The sequence below is a fragment of the Mauremys mutica genome, chromosome 1 (assembly GCF_020497125.1).
Source record: "Mauremys mutica isolate MM-2020 ecotype Southern chromosome 1, ASM2049712v1, whole genome shotgun sequence".
Lineage (NCBI taxonomy): Eukaryota > Metazoa > Chordata > Testudines > Geoemydidae > Mauremys > Mauremys mutica.
Genome location: NC_059072.1, coordinates 63,410,338 through 63,434,466, shown reverse-complemented (window position 1 = coordinate 63,434,466; position 24,129 = coordinate 63,410,338). Strand labels below are relative to the sequence as shown.

At 42.0% G+C, this 24,129-nt stretch overlaps 1 protein-coding gene across 2 annotated transcripts in view; it reads left to right on the top strand.

The window, feature by feature from the left end:
• Window positions 1-24,129, top strand: part of WIF1 (WNT inhibitory factor 1) — a 62,546-nt gene that overhangs the window by 31,335 nt on the left and 7,082 nt on the right. Inside the window, exons 3-7 of one of the 2 annotated variants that reach the window (XM_045002462.1) lie at window positions 5,697-5,805; window positions 13,523-13,663; window positions 18,200-18,295; window positions 19,608-19,703; window positions 22,488-22,583. In XM_045002462.1, the coding sequence (XP_044858397.1) occupies window positions 5,697-5,805; window positions 13,523-13,663; window positions 18,200-18,295; window positions 19,608-19,703; window positions 22,488-22,583 (538 nt within the window). The remainder of the gene's footprint in view (window positions 1-5,696; window positions 5,806-13,522; window positions 13,664-18,199; window positions 18,296-19,607; window positions 19,704-22,487; window positions 22,584-24,129) is intronic. The other variant, XM_045002463.1, reaches the window with a different exon arrangement.

Below are 24,129 nucleotides of genomic sequence, written 5' to 3'. Positions count from 1 at the left end.
TGGTGGGGACAGATAAGTAATTAAAAACACTGATAGGAGCCCATTGCTGGAGCTTGTATGTTGTGTAAAAGTACTTTTAAATACATGGAGGTCTCCTCTGACATTTGAATCTTCAATAGACAAATTAGTTAATTTTTCAGCGGTAGCATCTACTGTACATGTTTCTTCTCAGTTACTCTTCTTGGTAAAATGCTTCATTTCAGTAGTGTATGTAATTCTTCCTCAGTAAACCCACAAAATTAAAGCAAGCGCAATAAATCTTTGGATATGCACATAAGGCCGTTTGAGCTCAATGAAGCTGACAGTAAGAGGGAGTGAGGTCAGCAGAAAATCATTGTGACAACTGGCCAGCAAAGTGCTGTATCCTTTTTTGTTTTTGAAGTAAGAATTCTTGCTTCAAAATCCTTTTACAATCATTTTTAAACACCAATTACCGGTAATTAAAATGGAGTGCAACACTAATTTTGCTAATGTTTGTCATTTACTGTGCAGTATATTTAAAAAATACTCTATCATTCTCAGAGATGTTAAAAGCTCTCTTTCCCTGTGCTACACTCAAGTGAAAACCTCAGCTTGTGAGAGCCTGAAAGGACTCCAGACTGAGGATACGTCTACACTACTGGATTATTCCGAATTTACATAAACCGGTTTAGCAAAACAGATTGTATAAAATCGAGTGTGCGCGGCCACACTAAACACATTAAATCGGTGGTGTGCGTCCACGGTCCGAGGCTAGCGTCAATTTCTGGAGCATTGCACTGTGGGTAGCTATTCTGTAACTATCCCATAGTTCCCGCAGCCTCCCCCGCCCCTTGGAATTTCCGGGTTGAGATCCCAGTGCCTGATGGGGCAAAAATCATTGTCGCGGGTGGTTCTGGGTAAATGTCGTCAGTCACTCCTTCCGCTGGGAAAGCAACGGCAGACAAGCATTTCGTGCCTTTTTCCCCTGGATTGCCCTGGCAGATGCCATAGCATGGCAATCATGGAGCCTGTTTTGCCTTTTGTGACTGTCACCGTATGTGTACTAGATGCCGCTCACAGAGGCGATTCAGCAGCGCTACACAGCAGCATGCTTTTGCTTTTGCATGACAGCAGAGATGGTTACCAGCCATATTGCACCATCTACCATACCATAAATTGGTAATAAAATGATCGTGGCTACCAGTCCTTTTGCACTGCACCATTTGCTGCTGTCATATGTGCCCCTGGCTGAGATCAGCCAGGGGCGCAAAAGCCAAAATTGGGAATGACTCCCTGAGTCAATCCCTCCTTTTTGGTATCTAAAAATAGAATCAGTCCTGCCTAGAATATGGGCAAGTGTACTAGAGAACCACTGTATATCATAACCAGAGAGCACAGCTGCTCTGTGTCAGATCCTGCAGAAATTATGAGCTGTATGCTATTCACAGGGGGTGCTCCTGCAACAACCCCACCTGTTCATTCTGTTCTTCCCCCAGCCTTCCTGGGCTACCATAGCATTGTCCCCCCACTTGTGTGATGACACAGTGACTTGTTAGTGAGAAATGAGTGGAAGGCAGCCTCCAGCTGCTATGATAGTCCAGACAGGACATTAAGCAGTGTGTAGGAGAGGAGCCCAGCATCCCACTGCTAGTCCAGGGGCAACTGAATCTTTTCTTTACACATGAAGGGTGGGGGCTGATGGAGCTCAGCCCCCTGTTGCTATGATGAAGACGGTTACCAGCCATATTGCACCATCTACCAGGAAAAATTAGGGGTAGGCACCCTTGATCGACCTAACTGATGCTAGTCGGCATGGTTACCAGTCCTTTTGCACTGCCCCATGTGCCAATAGGCTGATGATGACAATGGATATCAGTCTTATTGCACCATCAGCCACCCATGGCAGGGGGGGAGCAAGGATGTTGGTGTTGAGTGCTGCAGCATCGTGTCTATCTGCAGCATTCAGTAAAGATAGGGTGACATATAAAAGAGTCAAGAGAGGATTGTTTTCCCTTTCACTTCTGGGGGTCGGTGGGGGGGTGCGTAAATTGCCGAGCTATGCCCTGACCCACCGCGGACACTGTGTTTGACCCTAGAAGCATTTGGAGCTCAGCCAAGAATGCAAATACTTTTCGGAGACTGCAAGAACTGTGGGATAGCTTGAGTCCTCCAGGCCATGAGCGTCCATTTGATTCTTTGGCTTTCCGTTACGCTTGTCACGCAGCAGTGAGCTGAGTCCCTGCTATGGCGTCTCTCTGGAGATTTTTTAAAAATGATTTTGAATTTCGTCTTCTGTAACAGAGCGCTGATAGAACAGATTTGCCTGCCCTTACAGCAATCACATCCGCATGGTCCATGCTGGAGCTCTTTCTTTATTTTGATTTTTAACTGCCTCGCCACACGTGCTGATCGGAGCTCCACGCTGGGCAAACAGGAAATATTCAAAAGTTCGTGGGGCTTTTCCTGTCTACCTGGCCACTGCATCCGAGTTCAGATTGCTGTCCAGAGCGGTCAGTGGTGCACTGTGGGATACCACCCGGAGGCCAATACCGTCGATCTGCGGCCACACTAACCCTAATCCGATATGGTAATACTGATACTAGCGCTACTCCTCTCGTTAGGGAGGAGTACAGAAACCGGTTTAAAGAGCCCTTTATATCGATATAAAGGGCCTCTTAGTGTGGACGGGTGTGGCGTTAAAATCGGTTTTACGCTCCTTAAACCGGTTTAAACACGTAGTGTAGACCAGGCCTGACATTAGCAACTGTGTTGTTTCAGAGCTTTTGAACAAGTGCACCATTTACAATTTGAGGAGACATATTTAGTACACAGGAGTGCCATTTGAGGCCAAGAGTGAAACACACAGAATCAATAAGGGTCCAGTGACAGAACGGTTGGTGTTTGCCACACTTTTAACTTATGGAAGTTGTTGATTATACTTTCCTGACATCATAATCAAAAGGTTGTTGTTTGGTAATGATGTGTTAGACAGGGCCATCCAGAGGATTCAGGGGGCCTGGGGTCCTCGGCGGCGGGGAGCCCCCGCTTCAGCAGCGGGGGGGTCCTTCTGCTCCGGGACCCACCGCTGAAGTGCCCCAAAGACCCGCAGCAGGGGCCCCCCGCTGCCGAATTGCCGCCGAAGACCCCGCTCTTCGGCAGCGGTTCCTGGGGCGGAAGGACCCCTCGCCACGGGTCTTCGGGGCACTTCTGCGGTGGGTCCTGGAGCAGAAGGACCCCCTGCCGCCGCCGAATTGCTGCCGAAGACCCGGAGCAGAAGAAGCTCCGGGGGCCTGGGCCCTGCGAGAGTTTTCCAGGGCCCCCGGAGCGAGTGAAGGACTCCGCTCCAGGGACCCTGAAAAACTCTCTTGGGGGCCCCTGTGGGGCCTGGGGCAAATTGCCCCACTTGCCCCCCCCCCTCCCGGGCGGCCCTGGTGTTAGAGGAATAAGGATGCCTGTGCATTTGTTGCAGTAGTTGGAGGGATTTAGTGAATGAGGGAGGGGACTTCAGGGAGAGAAAGGACAGTCTCGTGGTAAGGCAATTGAATGGTGCCCTGAAGAATTGGATTCTGTCCCTCCCCTCTGCCACAGTGGAACAGATTTTTCTAAACCTGAATCCAAAAAGGGACTAATTACATTGTCACACTCAGTCTGTCAGGTTAGCGCATTAACCACTGGACTCCAGGATATTCTGATGTGTGTCTCCTTCAATCTCTCCTAGTGAAATTGTTCCCTTTTAAATAATAATTGAATAATTAAATATTAATTGGACCAGAGAAAGAGTGAGTGATTGTATAGCACAGTGGTTAGGACACTCACTTGAGAGATGGCAGATCCCTACTCAAATCCCTTCTCATCATCAGGGAGAGGGGGGACTTGAAGTGGTGAGCTCCCACATCCCTTGTGAGTACCCTAACCTTCAGCCCAATGGTTATCAGGGAGTTCTTCCCCCCCACCCCCTCTCATTTTGTGTAGAGTTAGATGACCTCTAAGCACGCCTACCCGATTGGGTCCTGCAGGCAAGTTAGGCAGAAGAATGCCTATCTTCCTCCAGTTTGTGAATTGCACTGGGGCAATGTGTGGGAGAGGTGTCCAGATACCTGGAGGGAGGCAACAGTGTGTGTACCCAGATGCAGAAATGTAGGTGCCTAGTGAGCTCTTCTGGGAAAAGTTGGGTGTTGAGGAAGAGTAGGCACCTACAGGCTTCATTGGCAGCCAAGCAGAAATTTTGTGAATCAGTGATGCCTAAAAAGGGTACTTAGGTCCCTAAGTACCTTTGTAGATCCCTGCCTAGGTACCTAAAGATGCAAACAGGTGCCTAGCTGGATATTCAAAAACATCTAAACAGGTTAGGTGTCGAATTACCAACAATTGGCCCAGAGTTCTTGTGTGGTGCTGGGATTTTCTGGGTGCCCAACGTGAGACACCTGGGGCAAGAGTTGCAGAATGGTTGAGCATTCACAGGTGCCACTGAAGTCAATGGAAGCTGTGCTTTGAACACGTAGAGCGCTATATCGTGTTATCTACTTTGAAAAATCAGGTTTTAGGCCTCACAAATTAGGCACCCAAAATTAGTGGGCACTTTTGACACCTTTGCGTTAATCTCTCTGTGCCTCAGTTCGCTAGCTGCGAAATATTGATAATACCACTGCCTCTCACAGGAATGGCATATGAAGATAAATTCATTAATGTTTAAAGCACTCACATACTGTGGTGAGGGCACCACTGAAACACCCAGGAGGAAATGACTAATTCTGGGTTCAGTGCAAGGCTTGAATGGTGTACTGTAAATAAGGGTTGGGGTCACACATTGAATGAGGAGGATATAAATAAATATTGAATGGTTGCCCCTTCACTGAATGAGGCTGGGGTCCTGTAGAGATAATAGCATGTGATCATATAATTAAAAACACCATCATAATGCATATGCACAAGGGAGCGAATTAAGGTGGCATGGACAGTAGTGCAGAGCAGTGCTCCATCCATGCTAGCTCCTGCTGGGCACACCTACCGTCTATACTGTGGAGGCCAGTAGACTATGGGGGGGAATCCCCAGCTGTCCAGTTAGGGCACGTTTATGGCCTCTTTGTGCTGCCCTAGTGGAGCTAAGTGGCTATATCAGGACTTCAGTGAGAGTTTTACTTGAGAAAGGACTTCAAGAATTAGCCCATCGTTTGTACAGCACTTTGTGATCTCTTGGAATAAAAGGTGCTAGTTATGTAAAATGTGATTACCATGGCCAGGTCAACACCGTAAAGTTTTGTCAGCATTGCTATGAAGTGTGTGTAAAAAACCCACCCCCAGCTGACATAGCTATGCCAGCAAAAGCACCAGTATAGATGCAGTAACAACTTCTGTCAGCATATGCTCTGTGATCTAAACTAGGGGGCTCTGCCAATACAGATATACCACTGTAGCTATATCGGCTTAGCCCGCATAATGTAGGTTAGTCCCCCTAGGATATTTATTCACTTTCTTTCAAAGTGCAGCACAAGGAAGCATGCAACTTTCCTTGCAATTAGGCTGCCTCAAGCTTAATGGTCTATCACATGCCAACATTCAACAGGACAAATGTTCATCTGAAAATTATGTTTAAACAAAGACGCATTTAAAAAAAATGAAAAATAGATGGTGTGAAAGTTGAAAGTGTACTATTGTTCCACTTTGGACTATATGCTGAATAGTTGCTCCAGTGACTGCAATTAACAAACATTTACTTTCAATTCATTTTGTTGTAGGCTGAGTACTTTTATGAGTTCCTGTCCTTGCGCTCACTGGATAAAGGCATAATGGCTGATCCAACCATAAATATCCCCCTGCTTGGAACAGTTCCTCACAAAGCATCAGGTTTGTGTTGTTCATGTTATAAATATAATGTTTCTGGAAAAAATACATTCTAAAGTAGTTAAAAGGGTAAATACCTCCCATAAATTGCACTGTAAATTTTAGCATCAAGGAAATGTTTGTTATAATGCTGAACACTTGTTCCATGTAAATAATATGAAATCACTTTACCTTACTCCATTACTAAAAATCTAATGAACAGCCCCTTTTAGTTATTTTTCTTCTTTGAGCCAACTCTTGTTACTCTTATTCATGGAAGTAAGCCAGCAGGAGTTGGTCCAAAGTTTGATGCCTAAAATTCATTTATATGAAGCATTACTGCAGTTCAGAATTTATACAAAGCCATTATTATTTTGTTTTAGTTGATAACAGCTGGGTAATAGTAGTAGTAGTTAAATAATTGTCAATGGTTAAAGTATGTGGACATTATAAGGGCATATCAGAACTAATTTTACTGCAGTTTACTTCATATAGTCATTTAGATATGTGCAAAGTGAGTGTAAAGTAGGCAAAAACATTAAGACAGACTGACTTTGTTTTTCAGAATTTCATGATTATCAAAATTGAGCAGAATTTTTGTTTTTTAATTTTCAAAAATGATTTTAAATTTTGGTTTTGTTTAATTCACTAAAGGACTAAGATGACCAATTAAAAGTTATACAGTAGCAAAAACAAAAAGTCAGGCAAATGGGAAAGTGGAGGAGAAAAAAGGGATTTTCCCCTTTTTTCAACTTAGTCACTTTGTGGAATTTTTGTAAAAAGAAAGAAAACATTAAAATTGTAAAAAATGTTTTTAATTTGCCTATTTTGAAAATGAAAGGCAATAAAGGAAACATTTTGATGGCATTGTCAATTCAATATTAATAAAAAAATCATTTAAATTTTAAGATTGGAAAAGTGCATTTTTTGATCAATTCTTTTAGACTGAAAATATTCACCAGCTTTAGTGGTAAATTAGGTTCATTGTGTCTGTGCAGAGGTACATGGAACAAACATGATATTCCAAAGTTCTTGTAGGATGAGGTGCATCTTAAAACACCAGCAAAACTGGAAGAGCCTTCCAGTAAGTGGGCAGTGTGATTGAGATAAGTCAGCCTATCATCCTATAGTTGACTTACTTCACTTGCTTACTGCAGTGCTGTTAAATTGTATTAAGTTAATATTTCTTTGCTAACCCCAATCTAACCTCTTTTTCTGATCTACAGACCAAAGAGATTACGCCTTTTCCCCCCTAGCTCCAGCAAGTATATGCCAGATTTGACCACTTATAGTCAGATTCTGATATCCTTACTCATGCTGAATAGTACCTCTCCCAATGATAGTACCGTTGAAATCAATAGGAATACTTTTAGAATAAGGTATTGCTCACACTATGTCTTCACTGCAAAAAATAACTGTGTTTTTAAATTGAGATTGCTGTCCTGAGGTTAGCTATCTCAACGTAAAATCCTAGTGGAGGCTGGCACTGAAAGTTCTTACCTTGAGGTAGCTAGTTCCATCCACCCATGGTGGCTTGTCTACACAAAAAAGTTGTGCTGTTTAACTATACTGGTATAGTTAAAGCCTTACTGTCCTCCTAATGTGGACATAGTTTTGCCAGTATAGTTAATTCAAGCTAAACTGATGTAAGCACCTTCATACTGGTATAACTGCATCCACACTAAAAAAAAATCACAACCCTCACCAACATAGCTACAGTAGTACAAAAACGGTGGCTAGATCATGCCACAATCTTGCCCACAATGATCTCCTTTACAGCCCTATTAATTGAAGCTACTATTAGGCAACTAACATAATTGGACCATACATCAGTGATGGTCTAAAAACTGTTCAGGGACCTCTGAATGCTCTGAAAGATTAGCCCAAAATCTATATTTCAGTGTATGGAAAAGGCAGAGCCTGAAGAAACAAATACGGGAAACATATAAAGTAGTGCTTTCGGATAAACCAATTCCTTTCTGGGGAAGGAGAAAGAGAAACTAAACAAAATCATTAATGCACATTTAAAAAAATATTTTTTAAAACTGACAACACTCATGGGTAATTTAAGATTTTACTTCTGAATAAAACACAGCTTTTTCTTGGTTAAAACAACATTATTATAACTGGGGGTAATAAACTCCCAAAATTTAACTTGTAATATGAATTGAGTGTGGAAAGGCTCATTTATAATAAGGGATGGTTAAAAACAGTCTTAACTACAAGAGAAAAGAATTGTGCAGCATGAGTGAGAAGTTTTTACACCACACATACACCGTGTGTGTGTGTGTGTGTGTGTGTGTGTGTGTGTGTGTGAGAGAGAGAGAGAGAAAGGAAAAATCATATGAAATTAAATTGCAAGTGTTAATCTGCATACTCTTCCAGAGGACCAGTAGGAAAACTTAAATAGACCTATGATGTAGAAGAGATCTGTAATGTAATTAAAAAGATACCTGTAGGTAAGTCACCAGGCCCTGATGAAGTCTCATCTGAATAGTGTAAAGCTTTAGTAAAGGGTTGGTGCCCAAGCCTGTCAATTTATTTAAGTTTCCTAGAATCTTTTCAGACTCCAGATTCTACATGAGAAGCCCATGTTTTATTGATTTTGAAGCCCAACAGAGATAAAATTGATTGTGCATCTTATAGACCTATTTTTCTATTAAACATTGATGTCAAAATATTAACCAAAGTGCTTGTTAATAGGCTTGATTCTCTGCTGCCACAACTGAGACCAGACAGAGTTTAACTGAGGCCACTAACTAAGAAATATAGTGTGCTGGGAGTGATCCATTTGGCCCAGTCCTTGACGCATGAAAGGCCTTTAATTAGGTAGAGTAGAATAGCTTTAAGAAGAGTGATGGATAGTGTATAGATGCTTTTCTGATGGCCAGTCCTTCCTGTTCTCCCTCCCAGGCACAGGCTGAGCTCCTACTCTCCAAACAGTTTAGCAGCAGGAATTGTCCCTCCCAGCTCATTCTTGGTTTAGGAGCTAAGGCTCAGATCCTCAAAGGTATTTAGGCACGTAACTCCCATTGACTCCTACAATACCTTTGAGGATCTGGGACTAAGTAGCTGCCTGTTTAAAGGAGCAGAACTTTTGACATCTCCCATCAGCAGAGTGCGCTAAGCAGAGCGGAGAAAGGGAGAAGGGATTGGGTAAGAGGAGACAAATCTCAGAAAAAGGAGGGAAAGAAATGGGGAAAGTGGAGAGGGAGGGCCCCATCCTGGCAGGGGTATAGTAAGAAATGGAGCCAAAAGATTGTGAGAGAGAATGGCCTGAGGGTTTGTGGCAGGACATAAGGCACACACTGAAGTTTACATAGGGCAGCAAAATGCTTTTGACTGGTTCTGGCTATTTTTTGTAGTATATGTTTAGAATATTTACAGTTAATCTTCAATTTATAGTATTTTGAAAACGATAGTAGTGTTGAAGTGATGTCATGTTGACAGCAATATGGCCTTTCCATGGCATCTAGAACTTAAGATAAATAACTTATATCAGCATGTGCTATGTATGGAGTGAGCTATATTGAAAATTATATTTTGATGAACAGCAGAGTGTTGTAATCTACTGTAGTATAATGACTGCAATATAATCACTTGAAAAACAAAGCGATTACACTCGAGTTTAACACACATGTAAGTAAAGAAACTGATATAAAAAGTAGCAAAATAAGCATAAGTGCTGTCATGTTCTTATTAAACATTAAGGTAATTTTTGATTTGTATGTATCTGTGACATGCATTTTTGTATGGCCTTATACTGAGCTCTTTTGTATCAGGTTATCAAATGGTCTGATAACACAAAAGCTCCTGATCTTTAATGATTATTAAAGTATTTGTCTCAAAAGTACAAATAAAGTACAAACTGCAGGGCTGTTTCTGTAAAATTACTTTGTGTAATAAACATTTTTACATTAAAAATGAAGTGAGATATGCAGAAGACTCTGCCGGTCTGCATCATTGATACATAGACTGGGTTGCCTCACTGATTTTTAAACATTTTGAAAGGCTGAATCAAATGATCAGCTCTGACTATCTTCATGAAGAGCTGTGCTGCACTGTTGTAAGGTTAACAGGAATGAGCTTTCATAGTTCAACAAGTTAGCACTAGTAACTATCATGATGGGAGGACTGACTAATATGAACATGGTCTTAACGTATTTGTAGTTCGGGTAAGTGAGTTCCAAGACTAATATGGACCTGTAAACTATGTTTATATATGATGAGCATGTGCAGACACATAATTGGACTTAGTATATGCCCTGTATAGTAAGCCCTAGTTAAGTCATGCTTGCTGTTACAATGCACGTGATATTTAACAGTGATTGGTAATCAGTTTGGCAGCATGCACATTAGTTAACAGTGAGCTGCTAGTATGAAGGTTCTTTTTTAAATGAAGTCTGCAAGCAGATCTAAATTAGCTAAGCATGGCTAAATAAATGCATCCTATAAACTAATGTTCAGTTGTCTGCATTTAATTTGTGTCTGTTGTGTGTCTTGTGAATTACTTCTACAAATCTGGTGCAAATTAGGTGTCACTGAATCAGTCTTCTGTAGATGTATGTGTCAACAATGAAATTATTAAAAAACAAATTAATAATATTTTTAAAGTAAAATTTTTACAGCAGTTCAGCCAAAAAGGATTGTAATAGATTTTGTTAAGGAGGAGGAGGAGAAAAGGGCACTACAGACGGGCTAGCTTCTCTCCGGTACCAAGAGAGGGGGGAAGAGCAGAGAGAAGTAGCAGAGCAGAAGGAGGCAGGTGAGAAGGAAGTAGAGTAGGTGAAGATTAGCTGGTACTTCAGCAAAACAGGGTGGGAGTTTAGCAAGATAATTTTTGTTGAAATCAATTGAGGCCAAGATTTTCAAAGGAGTGTAAGGGAGTTATCTGCCCAAATCTCATTGAACTTCAAAGGAGTTGAGGCCTAATTCCCTTAGGCTGTTTTGAAAATCCCAGCCCAAAATCTCATGGCTACTACACATTCAACTCCTAGGATGTTGGCATCATTACGCACAGTCTCCCACAAAATAAAATGATTCAAGAGTTGGAGAAAATGCCTCACAGTGAGAGACTTAAAGAGCTCCATTTCTTTAGTTTATCAACAAGAAGATTGAGAGGTGACTTGATTACAGTGCATAAGTATCTTCACAGAGAGATAATACCGAGTACTAAAGGGCTCTTTAAACTAGCAGAGAAAGTCATAACAAGAACTAGTAGCTTCAAGGTGAAGCCAGACACATTCATATTAGGAACTAGGAACACATTTTTAACAGTGAGGGTAGTTAGCTATAGGAACAAACTACCAAGGGGAGTGGCGGATTCTCCATCTCTTGATACCTTCAAATAAAACTGGAGCCTTTCTGGAAAATACGCTTTAGCCAAACACAAGTTATGTTTTAATCAAACCAGTTAAGAGGCGGTAACTGGGTGAAATGTAATGTGATGTGATAAATGGGAGGTCAGACTAGATAGTCCAATGCTCCTTTCTGGCATTAAACTCTATGAATCTGTTTATTTAAATCCACAGGCTGAAGTAATTTAGGATCAAATCTTGATTCCATTAAGCTCAACAGGAGATTTGTCATTAATAATGGATCCAAGTTTTGGCCCATAGTGGCATCACCAAATTTCACCTGTATTTCCTCTAAGCTATTACTTAAGACAAAACATTGTGACATTTTTCCTAATACACCTCTATCCCGATAACGCGACCCAATATAACACGAATTCGGATATAATACAGTACAGCAGTACTCCGGGGGGGCGGGGCTGCGCACTCAGGTGGATCAAAGCAGGTTCGATAGAACGCGGTTTCACCTATATAGGTTAGGGGTTTGTTATAGAAGTGGATGGGTGAGATTCTGTGGCCTACATTGTGCAGAGGGTCAGACTAAATGATCATAATGGTCCCTTCTGTCCTTAAAGTCTATGAGTCTATGACACGGTAAGATTTTTTGGCTCCTGAGGACAGCGTTATATAGGGGTAGAGGTGTACCATTCTCTTGAGCACTGCATTATTTACTATACTTTGCACTGAGAAGAGCAAATGTTCACTAAAATTTAAATTATTCACTACATTTAAACTGTTTTTAATCCACACCAAGACTTTTTCACTTACTGCAGGGATATCTATTTTTTTAAATAGTCTTTTAAAGAGGTCAATATAAAAGTAAAAACAGATTTTATAACAGTCCCTTAGCTATGTTGGAGCTGTCAGGTGCAGAATAAGTTTTAGTAATAAACTGTGTTGTATTTTTATATTATATACACAACTTGCATTTGAGACTCTTTATGGTATATAGAAGTAACACAATGAACAACAAAAATTGCCCACCTATTACTTACAGAAAATGTTTATAGCAACCAATTTAAAACAAACAAAATACAAGGCTCTTAGCTCAGTATTTTGCTCTGAAGTCTCAGACCAAATTTAGGGGAAATGAGTGAATAATCACAGATAGCTGGATCCAATTTATAAAGGAGCAAGGAGGAGCCAGTCATGAAGAGAGGAGATAATTGTTTCATCTGAAGATTATTTAAGATTGGTTGTGACAATCACATAACTTCATTCTTAGGCTCTGGGATACCAGGCCTTCCTCCTCATTAAAATACTCCAGATTTACTGCCTTTAATTACTTAGTAAGACTCTTTGTAGTTCAAAAATGTTGGCTCTCCAAGAAGAGTGTGCAAATCTCCAGCTATCCATCACATTTAGGACACTCAAGGAGTTCTGTCAAAGTGGTGTCTCTCTGTTCTTTAAAATATTCTCATCAATTATCTTATTTACTAAGTGTGCTATCCTGCCATCACTTCACATAACAAGCTTTTATTAAAGACAGTTATTTAAATATTATTTATTTAAATATCAATGGCTGTGTCCATAAGAACAGACTATATCTAGGATAAAATTTTCAAAAGAGAGTAAGTCCCATTTAAAAAAGTAACTTAGGAGCCTGAGTCTCAATACGTCTTAGGGTACATCTACACTGCAGCTGAGAGCGAGCCTCCCAGCTCTGGGAGACAGACTCGCACCAGTGGGACTAGAGCTAGCCCACTAAAAATAGTAGTGTGGAGGTTGCAGGTTGGGCAGCAGTTCGGATTCTCGAGCTCACCTTACCCCCTGTTCTGAGCTCAGGTGCCTAGACTGGCAATGTTTACATGGCTATTTTTAGTGCACTAGTTCAAGCCCTGCTAGTGCGAGTCTGTCTACCTGAGCTGGGAGACTTGATCCCAGCTTCCGTGTAGACATAGCCTTAGGTATTTAGGCACTTAACTCCCATTTAAATCAATGGGAATTAGGCACCTAAATACTTCTGAGGATCTGTGCCTACGTCACTTCTGAAAAATGAGAGTTAGTTAGGCACATCAGTCAGTTAGGTACTGTTGAAAATGTTACCCCTAGTTTGCTTTACAAGACTAACTACTTTGGGGTACAAGTAGAAGTGGTTTTGTCTGAGTGTTAACAACATAGTCTGTACCTGCTAGTTTTCACAAATAACAGATATCAGAGAGATGTAATGTTTTAGACTCATAGACTTTAGAGCCATAGGGGACCATCAGGATCATCTAGTCTGCCTTTCTGCACATTGCAAGCTACAGAATCTCGCCCACTCACTCCCGTAATAGACCCCTAACCTCTGGCTGAGTTACTGGAGTCCTCAAATCATGGTTTGAAAACTATCGTGGGGTTACAATATATTAAGATTTAAATATTTATACATATTTTTTTCTTTTTAGTCGTTCAGGTTGGATTTCCATGCCTTGGAAAACAAGATGGAGTAGCGGCATTTGAAGTTACTGTAATCATAATGAATTCAGAAGGCAATGTAATTCTCCAAACACCCCAGAATGCCATCTTCTTTAAAACATGTCAGCAAGGTAAGACATGGTGACCTGATATCATTAGTCTGTGCTGGTTAAATTGCTCAAGTCTCATTCCCAATACAGACAGACAGCGATGTCGGGGTTACACAGATTGACGCGAGAGTCACCATTCATAGATTGTTGTTCTGGCTCTGCCACGGATTTGCTGGCAGCTTAGGCCAAGAGTTCTTAAACTTTTTTCATAGTTTGAACTACATCTCACTAGAAAGATCATCTTGATGACCAGGGGCAGCTCTAGACATTTCGCTGCCCCAAGCACGGCGGCATGCCGCAGGGGGCGCTCTGCCAGTCGCTGGTCCCGTGGCTCTGGTGGACCTCCCACAGGCGTGCCTACGGAGGGTCCACCGGAGCCGCGGGACCAGCGGACCCTCCGCAGGCATGCCGCCGAAGGCTGCCTGCCTGCCGCCCTCCTGGCGACCGGCAGAGCGCCCCCCATGGCATGCCACCCCAAGCACGCGCTTGGCATGCTGTGGCCTGGAGCCGTCTCTGTTGATGACACATCTCTTCCCATTCATAATCACACAGCATCTCTGTGTGACTATAGAAATGGCTCCCATGGGAAACAAATATTAGTAAAGTTTTAAGTTTCTTATTAATGTGATTCAGCAGTTGGAAACATGGAGAATTAGCAGCATGTCACCAACCTGCTCTCCACACACCACTGATCTAGATAGGCTAATGTTTTCAAAAGTGGCTGCTAAGTTGGGGTCCCCCAACTTTTGGGTCTCCGACTTGGGCCTCATTTTCAGAAGTGCTGAGCACCTTCAACTCCATTTGAAGTCAGTGAGAGCTGCAGTTGCTCAGAACCTCTGGAAATCCCGAACTGGGCACCCAAAAGTTGATATAGCTGAAGTCAGTGGCCACTTTCAAAAATGTTGTCTGGCACCTCTCTGTTTCTCAGTACAGCTGTCTATAAAATGGAAATAACACAACTTACCTACGTCTCCGCGGTGCCATGAGGCTTAGTTAATATTTGTAAAGTACACAGAGATATTTGAAGGGACATCACTGAGGTGCAAATTCTCCCACCCTTACTCATGTTGAGTAAGTACTGTACTATGTAGGTCATACATTTCATTTTACTAGGGTCATTTGCATAGTAAAATACTATTATGTGAATAAGGGAGGCAGAATTGAGCCGTTTCTGAGTTCAAGGCTTATCAGCCAATATACACACACCTGGGGTGTGCTGACAACAGAGCACCAAGGAGTGTATTACCCTTAGAAATGGTTTATTTGGAGGGGTCGGGGGCAATGTAAATATACTTATGTAACATTCTCCCAAAGTTAATAGTTTTTTTGCAGAGTGTTTTTGACATAAATTTTGAGGCTACAGAAAATGTTTAAAAGATTAGCTTCCAAGATAATGCAGTTATCAGATATTGTCTGCAGTTGTATCAAATTAATACGACACAGTTTGTATACAGCGAGTGTGATTGTTATTAATTCCCTTCAGTCTTCTTTCCTCGTCTCCCATTTACTTCCCCACCCCTTTTTCTCCTAACTAATTGGCAATGGCAGGGCTTCAAAGAACAAGCAGCAGGAGCAAAAGCTGTTTATTCTTTGAAACCCCACTGTTGCTTAATAGCGGAGAGGAGCTGGCCTTCTCCTTTGAAGACTCACTTCTGCCAATTAGCTGAGAGAAAATGGGGGCAGGGATGGGCAAGAACTAGACAGAGAGGAAGATGGGAAGCAAATCTAATACACACGGCAGCGTGTGTGTTTGATGCAAATACAGCAGTGTTCAAAACCATTTTAGAACTTTTAATTTTTATTTCTACTTAAAGCTATTAAGTTTAATAAAGTTTGGATGAAGTGTATCTGTAACCTGGCTGATAGAGACTGTAATGCTCCAACCTATATGTATTTGGGGGAAAATACGTCTTTCTATGAGTTTGGAACTTTCTCTAGCCCATCCAGCTTTCATCCAAGCCATATTTTATGTGCTATCATTTACTGTTATCATCATCAATTTGCAGAGATGCAGTTTTAGCTTTAGGGTGGCCCAGTGGACTGAGGTTGAATGGTCATTTTGGTCCTTCACTCACTGAGCCTATGAGACAAGAGCACATTGCAGGGGCGTCTCCAAACTCCAGGGGCATGCAAGAAAGGAGATCTATCATGCCAATGTCTTTCAGCCCATATACAGTTATCTGAGGGTGAGCCTCTCATTTTTGTGCTTAATTTAGGGACATAGACACAGCAGCATTTTGTGATGGCTATAGGGAGAGATGGGGATGTTCTCACTGGTAGGTTGGTTCAGAAAAGTTTTTTGGTTTGGTTGTGTTTTTAAAGTCCTCCATGGAAAGAAGAGAGGAAACAATGAAGCTTGTCATACAGCCATGGAGCTCATATTCCCTGTTGCCTGGCCCTCGATCATAGTTTCCAGTTATTCCTGGCCAGCCAGGAAGGTGCCCGTGCTAGAGGAAATAGGGAAAGCCAAGGAGCAATTTTGTGGGAAAGAGGAGGCTTTGTAGTGGCTAAGAGGTGGCCACACAAAAAATAATATTTTTCCATTTTTCTATTTAAAATGGCATTTATTTAAGCATGCATTTTCTGTAATGAATAGCAGCTCTGCATTTGGGCACAGGAAAGTACATTTCCAGAATGGATCCTAGAGTACAGCGTTGGAACAAAATAAAACAAAATGTCTTTATGTTTATTACTACTGTTTCAGAGAGCTTTACTTTTATAGCAATACATTTTGCTTCCTGTATCTACAGCTTATATATAATGACTCTCAGTCTTCACCTTTTCGTCTTCTCCAGTTCCAGTTCACTCGCTTTTGTCTAGTGGTCTAGAGCTTCACTTCTGCACAACATACAGAGCCTTTTAAAGCAGAATTTGTTCTATTGTCTCTGTTCTCAGGTTTACCCATGGTACCTTATTGACTTCAAAGGGATTGTAGAGATGTAACCCAGGACAGAAAATGATTAATAATCATGACAGCTTGCCATATTTGCCTGTAGTTCTGTTTAGCCATCTCTTATGATTTCCATAGGGAAATTTGTTTAAGAGTTAATCCATATTCTTTCAGATGATTACACATACCAGCTGACTAAAACTGTGGGTGAGGGAATTAGTGTGAATTACAGTTTATAATAGCTGTGGCCTGCAGAAGTGCCCCATGCAAGCTGGCGCATCTAAATTTACAAACATTCTACAGTTTGCAGCAAAAGTAAAATATTATCTGTAAACTCTGCAAATATTTAAACTTTGGACTCCACTTAATTCCATTCAGGAATTGGATTGTGCCAATGGTTGGTGGTACATCTTTCCAGCATCAGCGTGATGGATTGTACCACTTTCTGGTAAAGATAAAAATAGAGAAGAATTGGGACCATTGCTGACAGACACTGTCAATTAAGGAAGCTGTATTATGATCATTACACACAAACAATTCACTTGATACTAACAATCTAGCCAATTACCATCAAGAAACTCATCTAATTTTGATTAAAAATATTGAGGAGGTTCTGGCAAGGCGATTCTCAGATTATCTGTCTACCTCAGAGCTCTTTGAACTTTGCCATTTAGGTTACAGAACAAGGTTTGGCAAAGAGTTTGGTAGATAATTCCCTCCTGGTGATGGATAAATAGCAGATGACCATGCTGGTACTGTTAGAGCTATATGCTGATTTTGGTACCACTGCTCATAAGGTGCTATTGGCTTGCTCCAGTGGAAGTAGACATGGCTGCCACTCAGTAGCTTTGTTTTTGTCTGAGAGATCTCAGCAGGTATTTTGGACGAATTGCTCTTTTGCCCTGAGGGTTCATTTTGGGGGAGGGGTTCCGTAGGGTTCCAGTTTCTCCCACCTCTTGTTCAATGTGGATATGGGGCAGTTGATAGTGAAGAGGCATGGGCTGTGATGTTTTTTAGAAAGCTGATGATGCCCAAATGTGTTTCTCTTCCACTGTTGGGTAGAGATTTGGGATGTGACTAACAGTTGAATGATGATATGGGATCAGTGGGCAGGTATGCTTCCTCCCCATCATCTTTGCCCAGTGTGAAGATTGAGTCTTTCATTTCATACAGATCCAACACTAGAGTAATGTAATGCACTCTGCCTTGGGTCACACCTTAAATCAAGCCAAAAAACTGAAGCCGAGCCTGCTAGATAAGCAGGCTCCTAACTAGGAGCATGACACCAGTGCTCCAGGATCTGTATTGGCTACCTATTCATTTCCAGGCAGTTTAAGGTGGTGATTTTTTCAAACAGGCCACATTATTCGTTAGTTTATTGACTAGCACAGAGTGGCAGAACACTATCACATGTACTTTCAAGAGTGCAATCGATTATATGATGCAACCTGTATTTGTAGATTAACAAAGAGATTGATTTTTAGCTGAGCTTCCATCTCAGTCAGCATTTATGGCTCTGGTCGATAAATCTTGATACTCACCTCAACAAAAGTTGCTATCCAGTTATTTTTGCTCTTCTGTCAATAGACGGTATCAACGCTGTTCAAAGTGGAGTGCTAACTGAAGTATGTAATATCCGATTAACAATGTTTTTGTTTTTCATGAAGCTGAATGTCCAGGAGGGTGCAGAAATGGAGGTGTTTGCAATGAAAGGCATGTCTGTGAATGTCCAGATGGATTTTACGGACCTCATTGTGAGAAAGGTAACTTTAAAAATTCCCTCAATTGTTTTCTTTACTATAGTCCTACTGAAAAAGAGCAGTCACAGCACTGAAATCTCTCTCTCTCAATAGTGTAAATGGCCTTTCCTGGAGGCTCTCTCATGTTGCTAGATATCTGTAAATATTAAATCCAAACACAAGAAAATTATCGTTATGACCCCAGAGCTAATGAAAACATCAATTGCTTAATGAAAATGCCAACTTCTAAAGAAAAATATCTGCTCTCTAAAGGATATATTAAACATGAAATTGACCAACAATTAAGAGACCCTTAATCACAAACAATCCATCTGGCAAGAGATTAAATGGAATTTTTCTGCTAATGAAGACTAGCTGGAAAATCAAGTATAGTGTTCTTGTTGTTTTGCATTTGTTATTTGAAGATAGTATCTAATTTGGATGCCACAGCTGTGTCTCAAGCAGACTGACAATGGAGAGGGGAAACGTTTTGGGTAGATTCTCCCTTCTCTTTCCATAAGTGAAGGGGAGCCAATAACCGCGCATTTGGACGGTGAGAGGGATGGGATTATGGATTAGGTGACGAGTACACTAGCTCTTGTACATGCTTCCTCCTCCTTCCCAACCCTGGGGAAGGCCCTTGCATGGGTGCTCTGTAGAGTCAGGAGAGGGCAGAAGCCAGTCACAAGACATCTCTCACTCAGCCTTGCAGGCATTCCCTGGTAAGTAAAACTCTGCTCCCTGACATTCCTCCTCAAGGGCTGGGTAGGGTAGCAACAATAGCTGGGGAGGAGGCTGTACAAGAGCACAGCACCTGAAAAAGCCATGCTGCTGTGGGAGCTTTGAGGCAATGTGGAGGCACAGGACTGCTGTACCGATGGTCCTGGCCTTGACAGATGTCCCAAGGTCCATAGGTACAAAGGACTGAACCCTGACCAATTCCATACCCACACAACTGAAATATTTCAATGAGTCCAAATTTGCTATTTTCAGTTCTCAGTTTGGGAATAATCTGTGTAAGGGACAATTTTTGCTCTCGGTGTTCAGATTAAGTAGGACGAACACTAAAGTCAATCTTCAGTTTCTTACAGTGTTACTTCAACCACTATAATCTATATGCATAGATATGAAACATCTTTCTGCATTAGCTATTTTATATTGCAAAGCTGACTTGTTATACTAAGCAGAAGGAGGAAAAGTGTTGTCTGAAAACTACTATTCCTGCTTATTATTGATTTTTTTGAATGTTTGTTATATAAAATCCAGTATCAAATTTTGGCATGTTCATCTCTCCCTCATGCCAGCATTTTGTTCTCTTTCACTCTCATCAAATTAGCTCTGTGTACGTCCCGCTGCATGAATGGTGGGCTCTGTGTCACACCTGGTTTGTGCATCTGCCCTCCTGGATTCTATGGCGTCAACTGTGATAAAGGTAACAGTATAGAATAAAAAGCAGTTGAATTGTAAGCCACCAGCCACTTTTGTGCTCCCTATCCCACCTTCTTGCATGCTGATTTCCTCACAGTGGTGGTAGTGGATCATAATTAGGGCCCTACCAAATTCATGGTCCATTTTGGTCAATTTCACAGCTATAGGATTTAAAAAATCATAAATGTCAAGATTTCAGTTATTTAAATCTGAAATGTTTCGGTATTGTAATTGTAGGGATCCTGACCCAAAAAGGAGTTGGGGTGGTCACAAGGTTATTGTCGGGGGGTTGCAGTACTGCTACAGTACTGCTACCCTTACTTCTTAACTGCTGCTGGCGGTGGTGTTGCCTTCAGAGCTCTGCAGCTGTAGAGCGGTGGCTGCTGGCCGGGAGCCCAGCTCTGAAGGCAGAGCCATCGCCAGCAGCAGCGCAGAAGTAAGGATAGCATGGTATGATATCGCCACCCTTACTTCTGTGCTGCTGACTGCAGAGCTGGGCCCTCAGTCAGCAGCCACCACTCTCCAGCCATCCAGGAGGCAGCAGTGCAGAAGTAAGGGTGGCATGGTATGGTATTGCTATCTTTACTTCTGCGCTGCTGCTGGCAGGGCACTGTCTTCAGAGCTGGGGGTGCTCAGCCATCAGCTGCCGCTCTCCAGCTGCCCAGCTCTGAAGGCAGTGCAGAAGTAAGGGTAGCAATACCGCAACCCCCCTAAAATAACCTTGTGACCCTCCCCTACACACAACTCCCTTTTGGGTCAGGATCCCCAATTTGAGAAACACTGGTCTCCCCCATAAAATCTGTATAGTATAGAGTAAAAGCATGGGTGGCGTGTGGCAGTCCCCTTTGTGGAGGCTAGCCCCAGCTCCGCCCCTTCCACCTGCCAGCACCCCCACCCCCCCGCGCCCTGCGGCTGGAGCCCCAAGACACACACATGCCCCACCACGGCCAGAGCCATGGGCCAGCCAAAGCCCGGAGTCCCCCTTCCCAGAAGAGTCCTGTGCCAGCTGCAGCCATGCCGCACCTCCCCTCCCAGATTCCAAGCCGCCTACTCATCTTGCTGGGTTCATCAGTAATCTCCCTGGAGTCTAGGGAGATTACTGATGAACCTGGGAAGCTGAATAGCACATACCACCTCCTCAGCCACCCAGAACCTGCCTGGGGCATAATAAATAAAAGACTTCCACCCAAACCCCACACTCGGGGGTCCGGCAGCCACAGCAGTGCCAGGGGAGGCACTAACCATAACCCTCCCCTGGCCTATTATACCCGCTACCCATGGGTAAAAGAACACAAAAGACCAATTTTCATGGGGGGAGGCCAGATTTCACAGTCTATGATGCGTTTTTCATGGCTGTGAATTTGGTAGGGCCCTAGTCATAAGGTATTCTGGCTGTATGGTACAGTGCTGCAGAGATCCTGACAAGAGGACTATGTGTGATTAGTGTCCCCTCAGACATTCGTTTATATTGTCTGACCTTATATGTACACCTATGATACTTTCTGTGTCTATCTACATCCTTCACATCACAATATTTAACAGAATTTCATGACTACAGCACTTTATATCCAGCCTAGTACATCTCTGCTACTTCATTCCTGGGCCTCTTCACACAATGGCACTAACGTTAAGATATGAACAAACATGGCCAAAACTCAGAGGTGACTTTCATTGTAGTGAAAATTACACATGTATAAGCCAGCAAATGATAGGTGCAATTTACATTCACTTTTGAACACTCGTACACAAAATTAATAATATATAATGTACACAACCAGTACCTCCTTAGCTGGCTCACTGAGGACTGTAGGAGTGGCCAGCAAATTCATTTCCATTTGTGGCTTGGTGAAGGTGGGAATAAAGATTTGGACCTTGGTTTCCTTAGATGAAAGGTTGGTGCATTAACTTATTTTTTAATCTGTCTGGTTGCAACAAGTAACTTACTCCATTTAATATTTTTTGATATAATGACCTTAGTGCATCAATAAAAAACAGTAAAGGAAGTATGACATTCACCGTCCCAGAAGTGCTAGATATTTAAAAAATGCAAAGTTTCCTACTGAAATATATCTGAATAGTCCATCACACAGAAGGTGTAAGAATACAAAACTATACAAAACATTTGGTTAGTAAATTCAATAGGTCTTCAGCGAGCTTTGTAACAAAGTCGTGTTTTAAAGGAAGTATTTTAGACCCACATTCTGCAGATAGATATGCAATTATAGTCCCTTGTGCTTACAGAATCCATTTGGCTTAGTATGTATTTAGTCCTCAGTAAAGGAGTTTGGCCCAGATCCCCAAAGGCTCTTAGACGTCCTAGATTTAGGTACCACTGTGATCCACAAACTGCTGCTCAACTGCCTCCTAGCCCTGTAGACACCCAGACTCACCAGACATCTAAACATTTGCTGTAAAAGTTCCCTAGGTGTCTAGGTTTCTGCGACTGAGTGTGCGCACTGCTGCCTTGGGCAGGCATCCAAATGCCTCTCTCATGCCAAGCACTACCTAAGCATTCCCCACCTATCTCACCTGCAGGGCCCTGTCAGGCAGGCATGATCTGAGCACACCTACCTCTGCACAAAACACAGATGACCTCAGTTATAATCCTTAGCCTAGTGTTTAGGATACTCACTTGGGATGTGAGACACTCTGGTTCATTTCCCCCTCTGCCTGATGAGAAGGGATTTGAACGGGGGTCTCCAACCTCTGAGCTGAGTGCCAAAGTGGTTAGAGTAGAAATAATTTTACATTAGCCATATAATTTAATCTTTTGGTTTATGTCCTTCAGCTAACTGCACAACAACCTGTTTCAATGGAGGAACCTGCTTCTATCTAGGAAAATGCATTTGTCCTTCAGGACTCGAGGGAAACCATTGTGAAATTAGTGAGTCTCAGCTTTACATTGTTTCACTTAAACCAAGGTTATTCTGGTTACAGTAGCTGGAAGATCAAGTAACACATTTCTGTGCTGCCTGACAGCTGGGGTTCTCAAACGGCAGGTTGGGACCCTCTGAGAGTGAGCCAGGCCTGTGTTTGCGATCTTCACAGCTGATGAGTATCAATTCATTGTTTGATCATCTCATTTTCTGTTTATTTTTTTTTAAACAAATCCATGGGTTTAGTAGCAACCCTAGCTACATGAGCGCTCAGTCAACACCATATGCATGTGCCAGGTCTGCAGCAATTTACACTCCTGCATGTGAGAGTAGAACTGAGCCTCTAGATTCTAAAAGTAGAGTATGGAGCTTGAAATATTAATTGGTATTGGGGGAAAGGGACCTAGGACCATAAGGGTTGACAGCTTCAGTTGAAAGTATTAAGTTACATTCACATGGCAGCTTGAAAACTTCTTGTCACAAACATCAATAGACTTGCTATTTTCAGATGTTTAGCATCAAAGCCATTCAAAATATTTCAGTCTATAGTCAATCTAACTGTTCTGCGTAAAGGTGCAGGTGGAAAGCAGCTAGCCTGGGACAAAACTGGGACGCCAGCGGTCAAACATTAGCTTAGCCTAAGATAAGAGTTTTCTCACAGCTCTGTTAAATTGGATTAATTTAGTAGCTGGGATGGAGTGCCAGTGTTTTGGTTTTGAAAACATACACACAGCTTATGCCTTTTGCATTGTATCCCTCTAACAACATTCAGTGCTGCATCTTTCTTGCCTTACTCATGCAGGTAATTACAGTGACTTCATTGGAACTATGCACATGAGTTAGGCAAACAGAGTTTGGCCTTATATTTGTAATATTTTTTTCTTTGAATGCTTAACATCAGTATAGACAGACAAGCAGATTAGTACATCTCCTACAGACATGAAACTTAACTCACCATCTCAATATACAGATGGAAATAAGGGCCAGCAATCAGTGCAGTAACAGAAGATGGTAGTAAGTCAATTACTATACAATGAAAAAAGAATCAGAATGTGTTAAGACTTAAATTTGGCACAGTATTCGCATGTAGATAGAAGAATGTTTTGTAGATTACCCCTGTCTATCTTTATATGCTGCAGTTTGTTTTCTAGCAGTTTTTTATCTTATCAAAATCAAAGTCAGTGGGAAGCATCAAGGTTTTATTATAGTTACGCAAATGAACCAGTGGTGTTTCAACATTGTTATGGTATAAGTGTCTTTCCTCTCATTCTAGTTCTATGGGCCAAACTCAGAGCTGTGTAAGCAGGTACAACTCCATTGATTTCCATTGCATTTGCATCTGCTTACATCAAGTCTGAATGTGAAAGCTTGGCACTCTCCCCTTCCTTCCCTCATTTGAGAAAAGATTGATGTTGATGGAATTTATCACATGAATTTGATCAGGGTTTGACCCAAAGTGTGAGCAGTTCGTACTTTTTGTCAGTGGTTTCTGTATTTTTTTTAATTCATATACTGACCCATATTATAGAACATTTAAATAAGGCTATTCCATTT